Here is a 23,938-nt window from a genome sequence, read left to right on the forward strand (position 1 = left end):
AAGCAGCAGCATCCCCTGAACTCTCTCCCGGGCTTCAAGAGGTCGTAAGGTACAACCTAGCAGATACTGGATGATCCACCCAGCTACCTAGCACAAGGAAGAACTGACTTCTCATCGGCTGCTTGCCTTCGCACACCATTGTCCTTTAAACAGATTGCCTCCTCGCCCCATCACATTCTTGCCCTTCTCCATGCCCCCTGCCCTTTCATAAATGCAGCTCCAGGAGCTTCCGCGGTTGAGTTTCAGCAGCTGTGGACACCTAATCGATAGCTTTTCATAACGATTTTCTCCCCAGCCAGGACTCTGGTCCAAACTATTCAGCTACCATACACCTGGATTGAACTAAATAAGAATGTCAAAGCAGCCAAAGAGGCCATTTGTCGTCTATGATTTTTAAGGACTCATTCTGTGGCTGCTGTAGGAGAGAGGCCTCCACCAACTGTTAAAAAAGCCTCTTTGATCCAGTGTGGCAGGCATGCTTGCCTCTGAAAGGTGCAACTCCAGGCATACTCAGCGGGTCAGCTTCAAACATATTCCAGAGGAATCCAAAAGGGAGCCTTCAAAATCCTGGGCCGTGGAATAGTGCATCGTGAGCCCCCTTTGAGCTCAGGAGCTAGATCCTTTGTCTAGCTCTAGAATCTCTTTGTGCGAAAATCCCTGTGAGTACTGCACGGAGGGATTTTCGCACAAAGAGATTCTAGAGCTGGACAAATGATCTTTAAGTCTATTTTCTCCAAATTCAGTCATTCACATGCAACTCTCACAGTTCCTGCCACATCCTTGCACTATTGTTTACTTTATATTTTTCTTTGAATTCCACTCACTTTGTTTTCACTTACATAAAACTATTTTTTACGTACAATTTTGTTAGACACTTAAATGGAAAACCGGTACCTCTTCCCACAGACAGTAGATACATGTAAAAGCACATGCAGAGAGTTGAAAAGATTAAATTCTTTTTTTTGAAAACATTAAATTCTGACTAGTGTGTTACAGATCATCTCACAGCATCACAAAAAGAATAAGTAGAGTAAAATAAGATATTTTGCGAGAGACCACATGTACATAACTTTATTATAGTATAGTTGTAAGTGTTCTATTTTATTATTAGTTGTTGTTAATCTCTTAGCAACAGTTCTGTGCCTAATTATGCATAACTCTTACTGTCCCTAATTTGGACCTTAAACTTTATCATATATAGATATAGATATAGATACACACACACACACGTATATAGTGTTTGGTATTATTGGCAGTTTCAGGCATCCACTGGGGATCTGGGAACACACCCCCCTGGATAAGGGATGACTACTGCAATACTGAAGTAGAAAACTCCTATATAGTACTTGCTATGGGCTCAGCCTTCCTCTAAGCACTTTACACAGTTAATTCCTCATTTTTCATACCATCCCAGTATGATTATTACCCCTACTTCACACATGGGAGAATGAGGTGTAGAGCAGATAAATAAGTTGCCCAAGAGGACACAGGTTACTAAGTAGAGGAGCAGGGAGTGGAACTCAGGACATTCTGACTCTAGAACCTCTGTTTTTACTTAAATAATGGAAAAAAAACTGTATAGGCATCCAGGAAGGGAAAGCAATGCAAAACAGTTTGCCAACAAAGGGAAAAAAATGATCCTAGCTGACATCAATCTTGTCCTCTGCCACACACACACACAGATGACCTAAGACAACAGATCCGTGATTTCAGAGGTGCTTTTAAAAAGATTTTGTCTTGGCTGGGCATCGTGGCTCACACCCGTAATTCCAGCACTTTGGGAGGCTGAGGTGGGCGGATCGCTGGAGACTAGGAGTTCAAGACCAGCCTGGTCAACATGGTGAAATCCTGTCTCTACTAAAAAATAAAAAATAAATAAATACAAAAAAATTTAGCCTGATATGGTGATGCATGCCTGTGATCCCAGCTCCCTGGGAGGCTGAGGCAAGAGAATCACTTGGAACTGGGAGGCAGAGGTTGCAGTGAACCATCCTAAACACTTCAAGTCAGCTGAATTATTGCTCATGTGTGAGAAAAGCAGAAAGATATTCTTAAACTTGCACAGCGGTCAGGTTAAAGCAGTAACTGAAAAAAAAAAAAGTTACTCATAAAAGTCTATCAGCTGATTGAGAGATAAATAAAAACACGCAACTAAAGAAAGGTATAAATTAATGGAGACAGGAAGGAGAGGACCAGAGCCAGTAAACAAGGATGTAATTGTAGATACAGTTATAAAGCTTAAGTGAAGCATCCAAGGTAACATCCTTCTGCTTCCTCTTCATCTTCTGCTGTGGTTGTAAGTTTCCTGAGGCCTCCCAGAAGCAGAAGTCGCTATGCTTCCTGTACAATCTGCAGAACTATGAGTCAATTAAATCTCTTTTCTTTATAAATTACCCAGTCTCAGGTACTTCTTTATTGGTAGTGTGAGAACAGACTAATACAGATGGCATGTTTCTATTAGCTTGAAAATTATTTTTTAAATCATGCTAAGAAAATATCTCTAACATGTAACCAGTGTTGTATGAGGATTAAATGTTAGATTTTTATCTAATCCTTTTTTCAGTATCATAAAGATGCTTGAGCCCTTCACAGATTGTGGCTATATCCTCTTTCTCATTCTTAATTTTGTCTATTTTTGTTATCTCTTATTCTTAATTAGATACCATAAATGTTTGTCTATTTTATTGTTTTTATTTCAAATAATAAGTCTTGGGTTTGTTTTTTTAAGAATCAATGTTTCCGTTTCCCTCTATTCATTAATTTCTGTTTTCGTCTTTCCAAAATACTTCCTTGTTTCTTTATCTTTAACATTCCACTCACTTTTGTGGTTGAATCCTTAGCCAATTCATTTTCTTCATTTAATAAAGAAGCTAAGTTGCTGCTGAGTGCAGCTTTGGCTACATCTGACTTGTTTCAGTAAGTATTGTAGACATGAGTATTTTCTTTATGTTATACAACTGCGGTTTTGAAATTTATCTTTTACCTGAGTAACTGACAGCTGCAATTTTAACTCCCAAGGCTATCCCTTTTTGTGATTTGTAAGACTTCTCAATATAAACAGGTTATTTAGTAATATGGAGGAACATAGAGGTGGAGAGAGAGCCCAAAGAATTGAAAATCTGTTGCTTCCGTGAAGCAAGAATCAGAAGGCAGGGTAGTCAGACAGTAGGCTGCTATTTTGTGATAAGCCTTATAACGTTATTTACCTGTTTAAACTATGTAGACATGTTATTGTTGTTTTGATAAGCATTAAAATCACAAAAACAAAGTGGAGTAAAATACTTGGCATCCATAACATGTATAGAATTGGGGAAGAGGGAGGTTTGGAGTCGTTGTTCTCTAAGTTACTCTTTGTTAAGTCTTAGTGTGGTCAGATAAACGAGTACTATTAAAAATACAAAAACGAAGAAAACAAACAAACAAAAAGTATAGAAATAGCCTATATCACTTCCACCTCAGAGGGAAAAAGAGGGGAATAAAGAAGGCTCCACCAATCCAGTATTGAAGAGTCAGGAGAAGAAGAAAAAAGAAACAAAAAAATGAGCAAAATGAATATTTGAAAAGTTCAAATACGTTGATAATCAGAATACATAAAAAATTCACAGCTTCGTACTGAAAGATGAAGATGATCACACTGGATGAAAATGTAAAACCCAGCCAAATTCAGCTCACTAGAAACATCTGAAGTAATAAAACACTAAAAGATAAAGTCAATCCAGTATAAGCATCATTAATCATTAAACATCCTCTTTTAAAACTGGAAAGAAATATCTCCAACAGGGAAAAAATTAAGCAAAAATTTCACAAAATGAATGCAAATGGGCAATACATATTTTTTAAATAACTACCTCTAAATTCAAATTAAAAGAAGATAGTTTTCATGCATTAGATTGACAAAGAGCAAATAAATAGGTTGCTAATAGTCAATGTTGACAAGGATGTGGAAAAAAGCCCTTTCATACTTTCACACTAGGGAAGTATAAATGCTTCAGCTATATTGCCATAGGGGTGGGTAAAACTTGATAATTTGTATCAAAAAATGGATACTTTTTAAAGGATGGTTACCCTCAAACCCAAAAATTCCTCTGAAATAAATTTATTCTGAGGAAAATCATTGGGTATGATACTTGCTGCTGCCCTTTCATTGTTAAGGAGCAAAAAGTGGGGACAATCTAAACGTCTATCAGCAGCAGGCGATCTGGTTAGTGGTTGTATAAATAATAGTATATCTATCCAACTAGATGCTATTTAAAATAATTCTGAGCATTTAAAATGATTCCGTAGATATACTTATTGGCATGGAGAGATATCTGCATCACATTGTTAAATAAAATTGCAAGTTATAAAATGGAATATAAAGTGTATGATATCCACTATATATGCTGATATAAATAGCAGTATAAAATGGTGTATTAAGTATACACATGATTTGTCTAAAATGGTAAAAAGCAAACTCCTAACAATGATTACAACTGTGGGAACACTTTGGGTAATTTTTAAATTCTTTAATCAGTTTCTTAATTTTTCCACAATGCACAATTTCCATTTTTATTTTTCAAAGAATATATTCACACAGCACAAAAAAATGCAAAAGATATACAGAAAAGTCTGTCTCCTGTCCCTGCTTTTCCATGCACCCAATGTCGCACCCAGAAAACTGTTATTAGTTTCCTGTGTATGCTTTCAAAATTTATTTACAGATAAATGAGTTAAATATGCATTATCTATTCCCCCCTTTATACAAAAGATAAAATGTTTTTTACTTTGCTTTTTTTTTTTTTTTTTTTTTGAGACGGAGTCTCGCTCTGTCACCCAGGCTGGAGTGCAGTGGCCGGATCTCAGCTCACTGCAAGCTCCGCCTCCCGGGTTCACGCCATTCTCCTGCCTCAGCCTCCCGAGTAGCTGGGACTACAGGCGCCTGCCACCTCGCCCGGCTAAGTTTTTGTATTTTTAGTAGAGACGGGGTTTCACTGTGTTAGCCAGGATGGTCTCGATCTCCTGACCTCGTGATCCGCCCGTCTCGGCCTCCCAAAGTGCTGGGATTACAGGCTTGAGCCACTGCGCCCGGCCTTGCTTTTTTTTTTTTTTTTTTAGCTGAACAATATATCTTGAGAACTTCCCATAGAAGTATATATTTTCTTTCATCTGCTATGCTGGATTCTGCCATGTGAAAGTCTCTTTAATTTTTTGTTTGCTTATTTAAATAATTATTTGTAAATTATTCTTATAATCAGGAAAGATAAAAGTATATGTTAGAGACAGTGATGATAGTAGCAGATCCCACACATCTCAATATGTAGTGTGATTGTCATTATTTTGGAAATAGGCAAATATAAATAACTAAAAATGACCCTACAAGAGTCCACATAGATCAATAACCATGGAAAAATGGTGGGAAATAACAAATATCTTTCTCTCATAGGCTGGCCCAGAGGAAGAACCTTTGGAGTAGTAGACTCCTCAAACAGGTCCCATGTGCCTCCCCTTTGCCCCACCATGGTTTATGAAGGGACACCATCCTCTGCCCCTCCTCCCCATTATGTTAATCTATTTCCTGGTCACACCCTACCTTTGACCTTCTTCTCCAGCTATACGTGCTCCTAGGTCATTGCTGCTGCTTCCATGAATTTAATTATCATCCATGGGTTAGCAAGACACACATTCTTGCCTCCAGTCCAGGTGGCTTCAGCACAATCACTAAAGTGTGTGCACTGACAACCACACAGGTAGTGTCTGAGTCACCTAAGAAAAGAAACCCACTCAACCTCGCCCAAGTGAAAAATGGTGGTTATGGAAGAATGCAGGGGTGCCTTGTGGATATAAAGTGCAAGCAGTACAGCCAGGCTTTAATGGCTACTCTCTCTGTCATATACATAGTCTCTGTGTCCAATTCCAGATCAACACCATTGGTGGCCCATCTTTAGCAGAGGCTGGGGAGTGAGGTCTTGTAGCACACGAGCCTCTGGGAAGCATGGGTTCTCTACACAGTACTGAGAAGAAGGAACTGAGGGCATCAACAGTCCAGGGTAGATGATCTCCCCCAGCTCTGGGGGTGTTCTGGCTGGGGAGGGTGCATCAGGAAGGTTTTCATCCTTGCTGAGTTGGCTCAGGATGTAGAGTGGGTGGGGTGAGCAACAGGGATGCTTCTCACTCAGTCCTCAGGCTATCTGGTGGGCAGGAGGTCATCGGTGCTGTCAGTAGATTGTGAACTGTCTTGTTTGGGGGAAAACCCCGGGATACCCCTTCCACTGTGGCTCATGGCCCATCTTTCCTCATCTTATATCCCCTTCAACTTTCCCCAGGACCTTCAGGTGGATCTTTTTATCCACCAGCATTCACTCCTATTATGAGATGCATTTCCCATAGCTGCCTTCCAGTATCCTGATCTCATGCCTTTCAGTAGAAGCGTGGCTGGACATCTATGCTGGCCACCCTGGCCTCAGACCACAGTGGAATCTTCCCAGCCTTGACTTCAGACCCCAGCATCATTCAGGAATGTGGGTGTGGGATGGGGAAGACTTGAATACTGTCCACATCCACATTCTAACTCATAATAAGGATGAAAATTTAGGGAAGCTTGTGAATTCCCAAAATGTGAGGGTTGGATCTCTTTGATCATTAGGAACCACACTCTGTTGAGGGGTGTAGGATGCTCACCAGTTGCTGAGTTCTATAATCAGGGATGTTTCTTGAATAAAGATTTATTTTTAAATTTTATCTTCAGATCAGGGACAGTGGCTCATGGCTGTGATCCCAGCACTTTGAGAGGCTGAAGTGGGAGGACTGCTTGATCCCAAGAGTTTGAAACCAGCTTGGGCAACACAGAAAGATCCTATCTCCACTAAATATTGAAAAAAAAAAAGATTAGCTGGGCATGGTGGCACATGCCTGTGGTCCCAGCTACCCAGGAAGCTGAGGTGGGAGGATCACTCGAGCCTGAGAGCCCGAGGCTACAGTGAGCTGAGATCGTGCCACTGCACTCCAGTCTGGGCAACAGAATGCGATTCTGTCTAAAAAATAAAAATAAAATAAAAAATGTTATCTTTTAAAATTATCATACAGTAAAATCATCTTTTTATTGGCATTCACTTTATGAATTTTAACACATGTATAGATACATGTGACCACCACCACAATCAGGTACAGAGTTCCCTTTGGGTGTCCCTACAGAACACCCAGAAAACTTGCTTGGCTGCCTCTTGTGGTCAACCCTCCCCGCTGCCGTAAGCCCTTGGAACTACTGATTTGTTCTCTGTCATTTTCATTGTGTCTGAGAGTGTTATAGAAATGGAAACATACAGTGCATAACCTTTCTTCACTTGGCATAATGCCTTTGAGATTCATCCAAGTTACAGTTTTTAAGAAATAATAAACAAAGGCTTCTCATTGGTGATTTAAATTGAGATAGTAAAAAAAAAAAAAAATTGGGTTAGCCCTCAGGTAACGTATTAGAGAGCAGATATCAGAACTTATCAAACCTACAGTCCAGATACAAATTATGTAAAACTGATCCAGGAAAGGACACCTAAAAATACTGTGGAGTTGAATCTTTTCCTCCAGTTCTTCACGTCTGCACTTGCTTTCCCATGATGCCCCATCCATTTGCAATTGAAATTGGAATCACAGCTTTTTAAACCACCCAGACTTTGTAATGTCAGCCAGACCCTCCCAGGCTATTGATAGACCATGACAACCAAACATGATAAAATAATATAGTGCCATCAAAGCAGGGAGAATCTCAGTGGGCATTTCCCAACATGTGGGATACGTACCATTAGTGGCTAAAAACAAATTTAGGTGGCACATGATATGGCTTTAAATGTCGTCTAATCACATCATTAGAAGATAATTATCTTTCCTTTTCCATTCTATTCAAGTCTTCTTATTCTATCATGGAGAAAGTCTTCATTGGGTGCTAGAATGTTGTTAACACCTTTCTTGATCTCTCTCTGGAACAGAGAAATAGGTTGCCTCATGTAGAACAAAAGCATAGGCAACTGTATCGGGCTGGAATTGCACTGCATTGTTTGGTTTTCACTGCATTCGTTTTATGACTACATTCTATTTCTGGCAAGAGATGAGGAGCCTCATTTAGGATGGTGATATAAAGTTTCAATTTTAAGTAAATGTATTTGAGTAAAAGTTATGAGTGGACCTCAATATGATGTAAAGTAAATGGAACTATTTGTACATATGTCCAAAAAACAAATCATGAAGATGGCACACAAGTGACTGAAGGATGGGAGGCAATGTGTTAGATGTTGTAAAGGACATTGATGACCCATGATTGGGGAGGTTTGTAGACAGGTTGCCCCAGAAGCAAGGCAAAGTTTGGATGGTCTCCCAGCTCTTCCACCAAGGGTTCATGCATCCAGACTCTCAATACTGAACTGAGAACCAATCCCAACAAACCTCCATTTGTATCAAAGCTTTGCTTGACTTTAAAGGGAATTGTATCATCTCTGAGGCCACCTTGGCAGGTATTCATTCTCCATCCCTCTCTGTCCCACCATCCCAATGTTCCTCTGTCATTCTGTGGATGCAAAGTATTGATCAAGGGTGAATAGAAATTCTTCCCAGCTGATCTTTATGGTGCACTCCTACTCATCTCTTCGCCTCCTCCTGTTAGCAAGACCACGTGCTCCAGGTTAGACTTCATCTACACCAATAGAATGAGAGAGGTACTCACCTTCTGTGCAAGCAAGCTGATCTCTAAAACAAGAACCTGTGAGCACCTCTACCCAATTCAGGTGGCTGATGCCAAGAGAAGTGTATAGGCTCTTCGTTTAGTGTTCTGAATGTGTCATTGGGAGCTGGAGGCAGTGACCAAGTTGCAGAGAGCTTCTATCCCACAGAGAAGCATCACAAACTCAACATCCTACAGGGAGTCTGTGGGCATGTACATGAATGACAATAAAGAGAGGTGGAGATTGCTGGCTGGCTGGCTGGGGCCTAGTTCTATAACCAAACGGATTTCCTCAAGTATGGGTCATCTTGGCTTGAGATTCTTCTCCTCTGTATTGGCCCGGTTATTAAGACCTCAGCTCCCCTCATATTGACCAAGGTCCTCTTGTCTTCCAAGCACAGCCATCAGCTTAGTGATTATTACACCTCCTTCAAACACAATCAGGGAAGCAGGACCCAAGATAGGAATAATAAAATCAAACACTTTCTTATCACATTGAATCACTACAACAACCTAAAAGGCAGGAACACTTCATCATATCCTCATCTTATATAGGAGAAGCCAAAACTTGGAAAGATGAAGCAACTTGCCCCACAGCCATGGCAGAAGCAGGATTAGAAGCCACCAGTACCTATTTCTAAGACCCACCTTCCTAGAATCATAAGAGGGCAGATTGTAGGTCACATCCAGCCCACAGACATGTCCTGTTTGACCCACAAGTGTTCTATAACAGTTATGAATCAGTCAGATGTGATTATAAATTGAGAGTTCACTTTCTTTAAAATGCTATATTCAAGTTTTTCTTTAAAAAAATAAAAAGCCATAACTGGGAGATCTGGCCATGCAGAGATATCAAAAATATCATTTAGGACTGACTACTTCTTGTCCTCTCTAAATGGGATAATCAATACCCTATCTAAATGGGACCAAATACCCTATTTAAACAAGATTTGTATAAATGGGACAAGTCCCCACCTATTCTTCATAACCCACAGCCAACTTCATTCATTCATTTATGTGCCCACAGAATCCCTAAGGATGTTGAGTTTGTGATGCCATCACTACTTCCACCTGCTTCTCCATGGGATAGGAGCTCTCTGCAGCTTGGCCACTGTCCCCAGCTGACAACGACATATTCAGAACAGCTCAGAGCTTCCCCATCCTTCTACATACCTCCCTTGGCACCAGCCACCTGGACAGAAGGAGGTGCTCAGAGGTTCATGTTTTAGAGACTACTTTGCTTGCACAATTGCCATTTGAATGATGACCAAATTTGAGAACCTATAAGTGGCTCTGACATGAGTACTTCCCAGAGTCACTTCTGGTTATTTCTCTTCTTCATCCTAGGCAGGAAAGAACAATTGAATTAAGTCAAGTTCTTTCCCTCTCCATGAAATGAGTGACAGACAAACATTTGGCCAAGTTATCCAAGAATTTCTTGTTAATGGATAAGTTTGTGTTAGAGAAAATACAGGAAGGGGGCCTAAAGTAGGGACTGCACCACCACAGAGCTTTGCAATGACTTAACTCATTTTTCACGGAATTAATAATTCAGATCCCACAGTGTTTCAGCTAGAAGTGGCCATAAACTTCAGAGAGTTTAACCAACCACTTCTGAAAATGGGGATTGATCCTAGGAAATGCTACCTCCACTTTAAGCCATCTTGCCTGAGCAAAATGAAAGCTGTTCGATGATTTCATGTCTTCATTAAAACCATCAAAGCAGAAACTCACTGCAAAGAGGCTGCCAAGGCAGAGAACATTTCCCCATGCTTCAGCAGCTTTGGGAAAGTCGGAGAGATTCAGATTCTGACCATCTTGCAGGAAGGTGTTATCATGTTCAATTCTGCTTAAGGGAAGCCACACGCACAAGCCCCCTAAATCTGGCAGTGTCACCACAGCAGCCACCTCCCCATGCATGTTGATGAGGCTGGAACAAGAATGAGAAACAGGGTGGCTCCCATTGGGTGACACGTGCCTTTTCTGGGTTGAAGAAGGGCTAATTTAACCTTTAACAGATCTCAAGAGGTTACCTAAGAACTCTGTATTTATAAAAAGGGCCTCAAAGATCTCTAGAAATGAGGAGTCTGCTATCTCCTACCTATGGGAGATGGCAGATTCCTCATTGGGAGTGGAGACTCCAAGCTACAGTAGAACATAATGTTCTTTTCTTTGGTTAGTTTAGGGACATCTATAGATAGACAGGACCAGTCAAGCGAGGGGCTGTATTGGGAAGTATATTTGGTTCAGACTCCAGCCTGTCACTTGTAAGGAAGAGCCTGAAAGATAGCAAGTCCTTAATAGGAACTTGGGCTAGCACTTAGGGAAGCCAAGGCAGGAGGATTGTTTGAGCCCAGGAATTGGAGACCAGACTGGGCAACATGGTGACAGCTTGTCCCTAAAAAATACAAAAATTAGCCGGGCATGGTGCCTCATGCCTGTAGTTTCATACTAGGGAGGCTGAAGTGGGAGGATCGCTTGAGCCTGGAGGGTCAAGGCTGTCGTGAGTCATGACTGTGCCACTGCACTCCAGCATGGGCAAAAGAGCAAGACCTTGTCTCAAAAAAAAAAAAAAAAAAATGCTATCATCGTCATCCTCAGCAGCAACACTGCTACCATCATTATCACAAATGCCGTCTTTCTTGAGTCCTCTCTCCCACACTTTGCCGCATGCAATCATCAGCAAATCCTGCCACTGTCCCTTCAAGGTGTATCAAGCATCTGTCCCCTCTCCCATCTCTCTTCACCACTACTGCTCTGCAACCACTTTTGCAACAGCCCCCTAACCAGTTTTCCTCCTTCCATCCTTACTCCCTTGCATAGCAGCCAAAGAAATCCTTGTAAAATGTAAGTCAGATCATATAATGCCTTCACTCAACACTACCCAATAGTCCCGCATTTGCTCAGAGTAGAAGGCAAAATTCTTGCAAAGACCTGCACCAAAGACCTTGCAAAGACCTGCACTACAAGGTCCTGCACCATCTGGCCCCTGTTACCTCTCCAAGTTTTTTTCCCATCCCTGGTGCACTTCTTGGGCACTCCAACCTGGACGCACTGGCCCCTGGGTTTTTCTCAATCATGCCAGCCACCCTCTGTCCTCAGGGCCTTTGCGTGTGTGCTTCCTCTGCTAGAACGTACTTCTCCCAGATCACGGCATGTTTTCCCTCCTCACCTCCTTCAGATTGTCGCTCAAATGTTGCCTTCTTTGCTAGGCCTTCCCTACCCACTCTGTTTAAAATTCCAATACCCTCCCCAGACCAACTACTCTCTCTCCTCCTCCCCGTATTTTCTCCATGGCACTTACCACCATCTGACATAGATATGTTTGACTGACTTATTTATTAACTATCTCCTTCTTACCCCGTGGAAAGTAAGCAGCATGAAGGCAGAAATTGTTGTATGTTTTTTTCATTCCTCTCTCTCCAGTGACTATGTGGCTGGCACACAGTAGGTGCTCAATAAATACCTATTGATGACTGAGTCACCAGCATCCACATTCCACATTCTTTCAGAAGCAGGTGTGGCAAGCTTAACAAAGGGGTGAACCAGTTTAAAGCTCCAGAACAGACTCATCAATTCCTAATCATCCCTCATAGCTAAGAGTATTCACTTAATGCATATTAATTGAGCACTCACTGTGTGCCAGGCACCATTCTGAGCTTCAGGAATATGGCCATGAATAAGACAGACAAGGTTCCTGGTCTCTAGGGGGAGTTTTCAGGCTAGTGGGGAAACAGTAAGTAAAAGAGAAAAAGAACACAATAATTTCAGATGGCAGTGAGAAGAAAGAAGTAAATAAAGCAAGATGGTGAGGAAAGATAGAGAGTGGACAGGAGGTGAGCCAGCCTAGACTAGGTGGCTGAGAATGGTCTCTTTGAGGAGGTAACATTGGAGCTGGGACCTGCATGATGAGAAGTAGCCAGACCTGAGATGTTCTGGGGGAAGAATGATCCCTGTAGAGGAACAGCAGATGCAAACACCCCAAAACATAGGCACCAGCTCTCTTGAAAGCCTCTTTTGTTCACCCTGGTTGGGGGCCCCTCCTCTATGACCCCACAAATGCTGGGAGCTTTCTCTCTCTCTCAGTAAGTCTGACTACTGAATTTCTCTGCATCTTTATCTCTTTAAGGGAGAGATTAATTCTTTCCCATCTTCATTTCTCCAGGGCTTAGCACATTACCTGGCACATAGCAGGTGGCCAATAAATTCATGTGGAACTCCTCCAGGAAGCTTTCCCAAATTCCCCTAAATGAATTTTCCCTCCTTTCCACGCTACTTACCATAGCTCTCTGTGTATCTCTAGTATGGTACCTATTCTCATCTGACTTGTGTGCAAACTTTCCATGGACATCTAGTAGCCTCACCAAACAGTGAAGAGCCCAGAGGCTCTGTGTTATATTCATCTCTGTGTCCTCAGCATGCTGCTCAATAAAGGTATGATGAAGAAATCAATGGCCAACAATGACAACTAACAGGCTTTTAATACCTCCCGTGTGCCACAGATGTTTCAAGCACTTTTACGTGTAATTGTTCATTGAATCCTCACAGCAACCCTATGTGGCAGTCAATATGATTAGTCCCAGTGTGCAGACGGAGGAACTGAGACCGAGAAGCCACTGGTTGGCACACACGCACCTTGCATGTGGTGGAGCTGAGATTCCAACACATTCCTTCTCATCTCAGAGTTCGAATTTTTCATAGCTGTGCTGAAACTGCCTTCCATAGTAGTTTCTGCAACTTTATCTCCATTTTGAGTTCATGCTTGGAATCTCGGCTTCTCTCTCTCTCTCCAATAAGATCTGTCTTTGTATTGCTTCCGAAAAAGCCCTTGTGCCACCATGAGGCCTTCCTTCAGTGCCCACTCATCTCTCCATCAGCCTCAGGGTTGATCTGGGGTTCTTTCACCCAGCAGCAAGCACTGAGGCTAGGGGGCACCCTGAGCGGGCAGAAAGCCATCTCTCCTTAATTGACCATCTGCCCTATTAAAGGCAAGTTTGGGAAGCCCTGTCTTCATAGACACCCTCTACATTGCCTCTGTTAACAATATAAGGGAAATTCCAGGGACCATTTTCTGCAGTGGGTCTTCTTTTACACAGTTAAAAGCACACAAAGAAGTTGCATTGTCTTCCGCTCTTGATCCAGTGAAATTAAACTGCCTGAGAAAGCAAAATTGACATCCTACCCTGCCCTGTGTGTACGCTTCATGTCATGGTTTTTTTTGTTTTTTGTTTTTTTGTTTTTTGTTTTTTTTTGAGAAGGAGTCTCGCTCTGTCACCCAAGCTGGAGTGCAGTGGTGCAATTATAGTTCATTGCAGCCTCAAACTCCTGGGCTCAAGTGATCCTCCCATGTCAGCCTCTCAAGTAACTGGGACTACAGGTGCATGCCACCATGCCTGGCTAATTTTTTGTTTTTTGGTTTTTTTTAGAGACGAGGTCTCCCTATATTGCCCAGGCTGGTCTCCAACTCCTGCGCTGAAGCGATTACCCAGCCTCGGCCTCCAAAAGTGCTGGCATTACCACCACACCCAGCCCATCATTGGATTTACTTAAGCTGAGTTTTCAGCAAATTCCAGTAATATTTCCCAAAACGTCAGTTGTGTGCTTCATCTTGGTAATTTTAGGTACTACACAGACCTACTAAATACCACCACATCACACAGTGAGATGTATTATCTCTTCCTCTTCACCTTCATGCCTTCTGATTACATCAAGGAGAAATGTCTCATATTGATATTGGTATTTCTTTAACTGCTCTTAGCAGCGTCCCCTAGTATCCTTTTTAAAGCAAAGATGGAAAACACTGTAGGCTTGGAACTTTCCAGCCACACTAGAGAGCAAAAATTCAATCACTGTTTTGTTTTCAATCTAACTTATTTTTATCATCACTTTCTAATTATGGCAAGTGTTGCTGGTTTTCCATTTAGGGTGGCTTTAAAATAAAGTTGCTTTTAAACAATATTTATTTTAACTATACTTGCACAGTATGTGTTAGATTTGCAAATCCATAGCATATCTTTAGAAAGATACACAAAAACAGGTACCTATGGTTGCTTCTGGGAAGAGGAACTTCTTGGTTGAAAGATGAGGTGAAAAGAAAGGGATTCATTTTCTCTGAATACCCTTTGTCACTTTTGAATTGCACAATACAAAAAAAATTTTTTTTTTCTGAGACAGAGTCTTGCTCTGCTGCCCAGGCTGGGGTACAGTGGCACTATCTTGGCTCACTGCAACCTCTGCCTCCCAGGTTCAAGCAATTCTCCTTCCTCAGCCTCCCAAGTAGCTGGGACTACAGGCACATGCCACCACGCCCGGCTAATTTTTGTATTTTTAGTAGAGATGGGGTTTCACCATGTTGGCCAGGCTGGTCTCGAGCTCCTGACCTCAGGTAATCCATCCACCTCGGCCTCCCAAAGTGCTGGGATTACAGGCGTGAGCCACCACACCCAGTCGAATATCTTGTCTATTTTAAAATATATAAACTGAAGGGGAAAATGTGTTCTTTGTGATAAATTATAATTTTTAAATGGGTTATCTTAAGCAAAAAAATTAAGAAGGTCAGACAAGATGGCTGACACCTGTAATCCCAGCACTCTGGGAGGTCGAGGCAGGAGGATTGCTTGAGCCCTGGAGTTTGAGACCAGCCTGGGCAACAAAACTAGACCCTGTCTCTAACAAAGGATTTTAAAAAGTAACCAGGTGTGTTGGTGCACGCCTGTAGTCCTAGCTACTTGGGAGGCTGAGGTGGGAGGATCATTTGAGCCTGGGAGATTGAGGCTGCAGCGAGCCTTGATTGTGCCACTGCTTGAGTCTCAAAAAAAAAATTAAGAAAATAATAGTAGAGGTCGTGCTGTGCTTTGGCAAATGTCATGAAGGTGGCACAAGAATGTCTGAAATCTGAAAAAATTCTCCCTCCCAAATAACTATGCCACCATTTGGAAAGCAGCGTGAGAGGTCCTTGAGCCTCCACCCAGATAGAGCAGACACTTCTGGCTTTCTCACGTGGGGAGTGTTCATGGTGGCTGGTGGCCATGGGCACTGAGGTGGAGCCATTGTCAGCTCCTCTGATTTGAAAGCTTAGGAAGACACCCAATGGACCCATGCCCAGGAAATCCATGTGATGCTCGGGCTCCAGATCACCCAAGCCCAAACCTCTGTCTCATGTACCCTGGAAAAGCATACTTAATAATAACTCCCCTGTCCCCTGTCTTCACCCAGTTCCCTTATCCCACTGAGAAAGCCACTGGGAGCATAGCATTGAACCAACAGCCCAGCAGTGTAGCTTGACAGGCAGCAATTACCTCAGAAGCACAAGGTCATTTCCCCTCCTGGGTGGCTTTTACCCACCTTGTCAAACCGCTTGTGAACTTCACAGTGCTTCAGCCCAGCCATGCAGCCCATTAGGAGAACAAAGTGGCAGCTGAGCCGGCCTACAGCAGCCTGGCACTGAGCCTGGCCAATGGAAAGCATTTGACAAATGAATGGATTAACCCGCACCGGAGTTAGCTCCAGTGGAGACAGTGAGTCCCACAGGTTTAGGTTGCCTGCGTGACTTATGAGTTCCCTTAAGGCTGACTCACTACCCCCCAAAGCCCCACCCCCCCATCACCTGCCCTGAGCCCTCACAGGTAGAGATGACCTCTCCTCAAGTCCTCCAGAGGATCTGATCAATAGGGAACTGTGTACTCCCACCCCCTCCCCACCCACCCTGTCACTCAGTCATTCAGGAATGATTCATAGAGGTCTAACCAAAGAGAGGGAAGTTATTCTACAGCCCTGCACACCAGATACACAGAACATTACCAAAGCATTACCAAAGCATAAATGCAAGTAATAGCACCTGTTGGGCATTGACTCTGCTTCAAATCCGTTAGGGCCCTTTGGATGTGTCCCAGATATGTGTAAGGTACAGCAAGTGCCTCTGTACAGCAGGCCATGAAGGACATGACCACCATCGCATCTTATCTCCTGTGAGCACTAGCCCCACACCTTCCCTAATTTCAGGATAGTTGCTTTCAGGGAGATGGCATGGGTAACATTCAAAAATACAAAATGAATTCAGCTCCTGGACCAATCAGAAGAGAGCCCTGCTGGCTACAGAGATGAAGCAGGGTCTAGTCACTGGCTCTTTGGAAGATCCAGAAAGTCCAGGTTAAGCTGGGGAAGCCAGGTCTCCCAGGCAGAGGGCATTTCGGGAATCAGTATGGAATCATCCTGTATCTCAATCTAAGACACCATCAATCATAAGATACATGCTAATTTCAGAGATGTTAAAGATGCTTCTCAGAATCTCTCAGTGGTATTTTCACATGTTCACATCCAAAACAGCCTTAACAATGTGTGTAGCTGGAAAGTACTGGGGCTGTGAGCATCTTCTCCACCTAAAATTCTCCTGTACCAAGTGATAGGGTTTGGCTGTGTCCCCACCCAAATCTCATCTTGAATTTTTTTTTTTTTTTTTTTTTTTTTTTGAGACTGAGTCTGGCTCTGTCGCCCAGGCTGGAGTGCAGTGGCCGGATCTCAGCTCACTGCAAGCTCCGCCTCCCGGGTTTACACCATTCTCCTGCCTCAGCCTCCGGAGTAGCTGGGACCACAGGCGCCCGCCACCTCGCCCGGCTAGTTTTTTGTATTTTTTAGTAGAGACGGGGTTTCACCGTGTTAGCCAGGATGGTCTCGATCTCCTGACCTTGTGATCCGCCCGTCTCAGCCTCCCAAAGTGCTGGGATTACAGGCTTGAGCCACCGCGCCCGGCCTCATCTTGAATTATAGCTCCCATAATTCCCACATGTTGTGGGAGGGAGATAATTGAATCATGGTGGTTTCCCCCATACTGTTCTCATGATGGTGAATAAGTCTGATGAAATCTGATGATTTTTTACGGGGTTTCCCCTTTTGCTTGGCTCTCATTTCTCCCTTGCCTGATGCCATGTAAGACATGACTTCCACCTTCTGCCATGATTGTGAGGCCTCCTCAACCACATGGAACTGTGAGTCCATTAAACCTCTTTTTCTTTATAAAGTACACAGTCTTGGGTATGTCTTTGTTAGCAGTGTGAAAATGGACTAATAGACCAAGGCTTTGGGGTAAGCCTGTTCTTCACTGCAACCTCTTGCCAGTCCTCAGCTCCAAGGGGAAGGGAAACCACCTCTTCAAAAAACTTCCTTGAGCAATGACAGTTCTCCTTGCCTGTTCTGAATGTTCCTCCGTGCCTGACAAGAACTGTACATTTGCTGGCACTAAATATTATATCTCCAGCATGCTACAAGGCTGACAGAGTGCTGCAAGACAAATGGAGGGGGGGTGGTTATAGACTCAATGGTTTCATTTAATCATAGTGTATGATGTTCGCCTGGACCAAGACAGGGAATTTCTGTATAAAGGCCTAAGTCTGCATAGATGCTGCAATTGTGCATGCAGGTGCATGTGTGTGGGTGTGCACACACATTCATCTGTGTGCACACCTAGTGAGCACAGATCAATCTGTTTCATGTGTTGATCAATTTGTTAAAAGATGATAAAACTGTCTGCATTAACTACTTCATGCAGGAGGCCCCTTACTTTCTGCCTTTGATTTTATTTTTTTCTAAGGTTTTGCATTTCCAGAGAATTGGGTTTTGCAATTAGAATATGATTTCTTGATTAAAATGAACTGGAGATCTTATTCTGTGATTTTTATTCTCTTTCTTACTTAGACTGTTGCCTCTGGGGCAAATATTCTGTCTTCTTTGCTTTGCGCCATCCCAAGAACATCATCGATGCTGAACAAATAAATAACCAGAGTTGTGAAGTGAAGTCTGAAATTTATAGAATAGGCTCATCTATCAAAATTTGGACACCAGAACACAGAGTCAATTATCACATATTAACTTGCTCTTGTTGGCATTTCAATGCGTTTAGAAAAGATACACTTCCTCCACACACATTCCCCTGCCATACCAAAACACTAGCAAAACTGAGAACACTTCAGACATAACTCAGCTTTCCCTATGACTCTAAAAACTACTACACACAGCAAAGCTTATATCTCTTTATAAAAGATGACCCTGAAGAGTCTATTTCACATCCAAACTTTCTTAGAATGGAGGGCATCCTAAAGATAACCTTAGATTTGGAAAAGCATTTTCACGTAGTCTTACTTGATTTTTATAAGGTTGCAAAGCACTTCAGGCATCATTCCCGTTTCATAGGTGAGCAAACTGACGCCCAGATATGTGAACTGACCTCCTGTTAACATGGAAGGAGGGAAGGAAAGAGAAAAGGAATGGAGGAAGGAAGGAAGGAAGAGAGGAAGGAAAGGAGGGGGAGAGGGAGGGAACAAAGAAGGAAGGAAGGAAGGAAGGAAGGAAGGAAGGAAGGAAGGAAGGAAGGAAGGAAGGAAGGGAGGGAGGGANAGGAAGGAAGGAAGGAAGGAAGGAAGGAAGGAAGGAAGGAAGGAAGGGAGGGAGGGAGGGAGGAAAAGGAGAAGGGAACAGGGAGGGAGGGAAGGAAGGAAGGAAGTGGGGAGGGAGGGAAGGAAGGAGAAAGGGAAGGAAAGGGAAAGAATAAAGAGGAAAGTATGGAACTATCTTTATAGCAATTGATTAATTCTTCAGCCTGATTTAGTAACAGCAGCAGGGTCAGAAACTAATATTTTAAATACTAACAGAACTAATAGTGATAACGGGAGTGTTGTAGTAATTAGCAGCAATAACAGTGTAACATTACTGCCTTATCTTTATATATCATAGACTTTTCCAGGGCAATTTCATGTACAGTTTTGCATTTATTCTTCACAACAAGTTTCTAGGATAGTTACTACAGGTCTCATTCTATGATGAGGAAGCTGAGACTTGGGAGAATCACCTTTCATTCAAATCATACAGCACCTAGGTGACTACCTCTGGTCTTCCAATAGTGGGTCCTGTCCTGGTTCCCTCGTCAGCCTCGTTGCTTTGCCCACCTGTCCAAGCAGCTAGGAGAGGCCACCCTGCAGCTCTTACCTCGGGGAGGAAATGTGGGTGGGGGAGAACCCAGACCAGATACATAGTTGAGGTAAGCATCAGAGATGGCATTGCAGAAAGACAGTAAATTGGAAAGAACCCACTGCAGAAGGCTGGGTTTGGTGGTGGCCTGAACTGGACTGGTTCCCAAGAAGGGGATCAGGCTGAGGACAAGAAGGTGCAGACTCTGTCTCCTGGTCTCTCCAAATGATGGTGTCTCTCTGGCTACATCACCTGGCCTTCAGCTTTATCTCCATTTACCCACAGAAAGAAGCCCCTTCTTTGTGTTAAGGGTAAAGCTTTTGATTTTTCCACTATCTGGATTTCAGCCTCCTGACCAGGAAGTTATCACCAGGGGCTTTGATGTGGGCAGATCGTACTAAGATCCACACTGCCTGCAACTTTGCAACACCCCCTTTGGAAAGCACAGTCCACTCCAATGGGCGCAAGGGTTCTTTGGCCATGTCTGCCCAGTGAACCCTGGCTTTATGATGGGAAGTTGTGAACTGACAAGGCAGTGGACAGAGAGGAGAATATCCTATCACCCACCGTACATAGCTCATGGAATTCAGGAAGAAAGTGAGAACGTGGGTTTTAAAGGATTCCAGAAATCCCCATGATTTCTGCAGTTAATGCATATGACTTGGCCATAATAAAGAGAAATGTACGTAAATGTTCTTTATATACAGAAAGATGTTCTGGAGGTTATGGAAACAGCATCCAAGTGGGGTAGTATTACCTTGCACAGAAATGGCAATCCACAAGCTAAACACTTGACTCTAGGGGTGTGGATTTGTAACTGAAAGAAGCACAAACCACACAGCCCTTTCCTGACACTGGAGCTTCCCAGCTTTCCTGGTTGAGCAATGGGGAGAGGGCAATTACGATCAGAACTCTAGGATAATCTTTTAGAAATATAAAGTAGAGAAAGGTGGTAGAGGGGGAGAGGAGAGAGAAGCGGAGCTGTCAGCATGCTTGATGTTAAATAAAACCTACCAAGACTCAGCTGAGAATTTTAGCAGAATCCAAATGTGCTAAAAAAAAAAAAAAAAAAAAAAAAAAAAAAAAAAAAAAAAAAAAAAAGGCATGGCTCCCATCTCTAAGGTTCACAGCTAAGCTGGCTTAGAATCACACATGCCAAGGTTAAAAATAAAAAGCAGCCATCCCTGAATGACAAGGGCTCCGGGATGGAAGCCTGAGGTATGCTGTTTAGTGGTGGAAGGAAGAGAGGGGAGGGAGGAGAGTCTGGGTTCAGCGTATAGGTATTTATCGGAGGGCACACTGAAAGCCAGATGCTCAGAATTTTGCTGTTTTGCACTTAAAAGGCACTTCACATTGGCAAAAGGTTTCATAATGATCTTCAGATCTTCCATCGAGGAAATGCTGGCCTGCATTCGAATGTTGTGGCTGACCCACTCCGGGCTCTGCTGTTCAATGTGTTTGCCTCCCCCATCCCGGGGTCTGGCTCAGACAGTGTCCACATGCACCTAGACGGGATGCCCATGAGTCATAGCTTGGAAAGCACAGCGGGCTATTGGCGTTGGCACGAAGCCAGATCTGCCACTCTGTGCCACCCTACCCTATTAACCAGACATAGTGGTGCTGGGGCCACCCACAGGCTAGTTAGCCACTGCTTGGCTGCAATGGGGACAGACTCTGTGTTGGCTTGCTAAGGACGGTGCATGACCCACTCCTTGTCCCCACAACCACAACTATTGTGGGTCAGGGCTAACCTGCAAAGGTGCTAAATCAGGCCTGTGGTCCCCTACTTTTGGTAAATCCAGGGCCCTCTGTTATAAGTCCAGCGGGGTCCTCTTTCTAATGAAGTTGTCCCTTGTCCAATATGCATATGACCTCTACTGCCTAAAGCTGTAGATAAAAATAGCAGATTTAGCCTCAGCTACTGTGTCAGCTACCATGTTACCCCTCCCCAACGTCATTACTATGCAGATGTTTCTAGAAAGTCTTCAAAGGGTCAGGTGAATGGTGAGAATTCTGTGACCTATGTGTTAACAGGGAGCCCAGACATTACATCCCCAAATGTGGGCCGATCCTACACTTCAGCACCATACAGGGCTGGGGAGGCAGATGGGCATTGAGGAGTGGATGCTGCCACCTTACAGAAGCTTTGGTCTGTGCCTTGACACCCCCAGTGGGGATAATTCTCCTTCCTGGCATGCATGGGAAGCATAGACAGTCTATGCATGACTGGCTGCCCCTAGGACCCTCACCAGCCTTCACCCACATGCCCACCTTCAAATTCCACATTTTGGCTGCTGGTTTAGAAGTATCACTTAACGTGAAGTGTCTTTTTTACACCCTTTAAGGCACTTTAGAAAAGCCTTGGAAGGTATACAGGGCAAGAACTGTTTTCCTGCCCTTGGGATGGATGAGAAACTAAAGGCTGATAGAGTTTAAGAAACTTGCTCAAGCGTAAGTGACAGACCCAAGACTCGAATCCAGGGCTCTTTCCACTACTCCAAGACCACCTACCCAGGGCCAGATCTACTGGGGATCTCAGCCCCGGTACAGCAGCAAATACCTGGGTTTGAGATTGAGACTCCCTAAGGCATCTTTCTTACTGGAGACCTCTGGGGATGCACTGTCATTTGACCTGAACTCTGGGGATCTTTCCCAAACAGAGCCTTGCTGCAAGGAGTCTCTGAACTGCCTTCCCTTTTTCGGGTCCTTCAGGTGCTGGGTACCAGCAAAGACCTACAGAGGGTCAGGATGGGGCCGTGTTCGGGCATCACAGGTCCTTGCCCGTCCCTTCCTTGAGCACCCTAAGGGCTGGTCACAGAGGGAGTTAGCCCTCCAGCTGGCACTTAGGTTTGACTGGAGATAATCCTTTTCCAACGACTCCGGTGACAACAGGGAACGCCCTCTGCAGTTCCAGAAACTGCCCATCTAGATTATCACTGGGAAGTTCTGGGTAAATTCTGCTATAGTCCCCCATGGCCCGACGTGTCAGCCTGAACCCATACAACGAGTCGGGTTAAAAGAAAAAGAAAACACAAGAGACGGATGAGTCTCCCGATGGAAGCGACCAGAGACCCGGCGCACGGAGCTGAGCTCCTGGTCCTTACCTGTACCAATCCAGCCCGCGGCCGTAGTTTCTGTCAAAGAAGTGGGGCTCCGTGCCCAAGGCCCGCACGTCCGGGTGCACGCGGATAAACTCCAGCACGGCCCGGGTGCCCCCCTTCTTCACGCCCACAATGAGGGCTTGGGGCAGTCGCTTGGTACCCAGCTTGGGTGAGCCGGAGTGGTTGGAACCCGAGAGGCGAGGGGCGGGCACGGCGGCGGCGGCCGCGCTGGGAGCGCTGGGCTCGCTGGGCGTCGGCCCGGAGGGATCACAGGGGCGGGACTTCTGGAGAAGTTTCTGGCCGCCCGCGCTGGGGCCGCGGAGGCAGCGAGGCGCGCCCAGGAGGCGGCTCCGACCCAGGTCGTCGCAGCAGCACAGGAAGCTGTAACACAGGTAAGTGCAGGAGAGCGAGAGCGTGAAAGCGAAGAGCAGCCTGCGCGCCCTCCGCGGCTGAGGTGGCCCCGCGCGGCCCAGGACCCTATAGGCCATGGCTCCATGGGCCCGCGCCGGGGGTCATGGTTTCCGAGGGGGCACCGGCGGCGGAGCTGCTGTGGCCCTGCGGTAGCCTAGAGGGCTCGCGTGGCGCTGCCCCGGTCGCGCGGATCGGGCGTTGGGGGCGCCGTCTTCTCCGGGCGCTGCTGGCCGGGGTGCGCACCGTGCCCCGGGATCCCGGGAGCAGCTGCTCCTCGGGGAACAGGCGGTTGCATTTCCAGCATCTCCCGGTCCTAGACGATGGGGCTCCGGGCAGCCTGGCGGCTCGGGCGCTCCCTGGCTCTTACGTGCGCCGGGTTCGGAGCGCGCCCAGCGCCCGAAGCCCCATTCCTGATCCTCGGAGCGCTGCGCACGAAACGCTCGGTGGCGGCGCGGCTGTGCGGGCTGGCGGGTGGACCGAACGGTGGCGCTGGAGCGGGCTGCGATCTGGATCTTCGGGAAATGCCGAGCGGAGCGCGCTGCCGGCTCTATTTAAGGAGTCGCCTGACGTCAGCCGCGCGGGTCCCCCGAGCCCGCGCCGCGCCCGGGGACCTGGCCCGCCCCCTGCGCCCCCACTCTCTTACCCCTCCCAGAAACACAGGACGCGGGCGCTCCTCACGCAGGCCACTCCCTACAGAGCCCCAGGCCAGCTTTGGGGCGGTGAAGCGAAGGTGTCAAGGCATAGTACTCCTCTGGAAGGCTGGACAACCCTACCACGCGGG

General features: G+C 44.9%; 1 protein-coding gene across 1 annotated transcript in view; it reads right to left on the bottom strand.

The window, feature by feature from the left end:
- Positions 1-23,667, bottom strand: part of HS3ST2 (heparan sulfate-glucosamine 3-sulfotransferase 2) — a 101,730-nt gene extending 78,063 nt beyond the window's left edge. The window contains exon 1 of the mRNA XM_025370731.1: positions 22,750-23,667. Coding sequence (XP_025226516.1) covers positions 22,750-23,234 — 485 coding nt within the window. The 5' untranslated portion in view covers positions 23,235-23,667. The remainder of the gene's footprint in view (positions 1-22,749) is intronic.
- Between the last annotated feature and the right edge of the window lie 271 nt (positions 23,668-23,938).

Source organism: Theropithecus gelada, chromosome 20 (genome assembly GCF_003255815.1).
Source record: "Theropithecus gelada isolate Dixy chromosome 20, Tgel_1.0, whole genome shotgun sequence".
Lineage (NCBI taxonomy): Eukaryota > Metazoa > Chordata > Mammalia > Primates > Cercopithecidae > Theropithecus > Theropithecus gelada.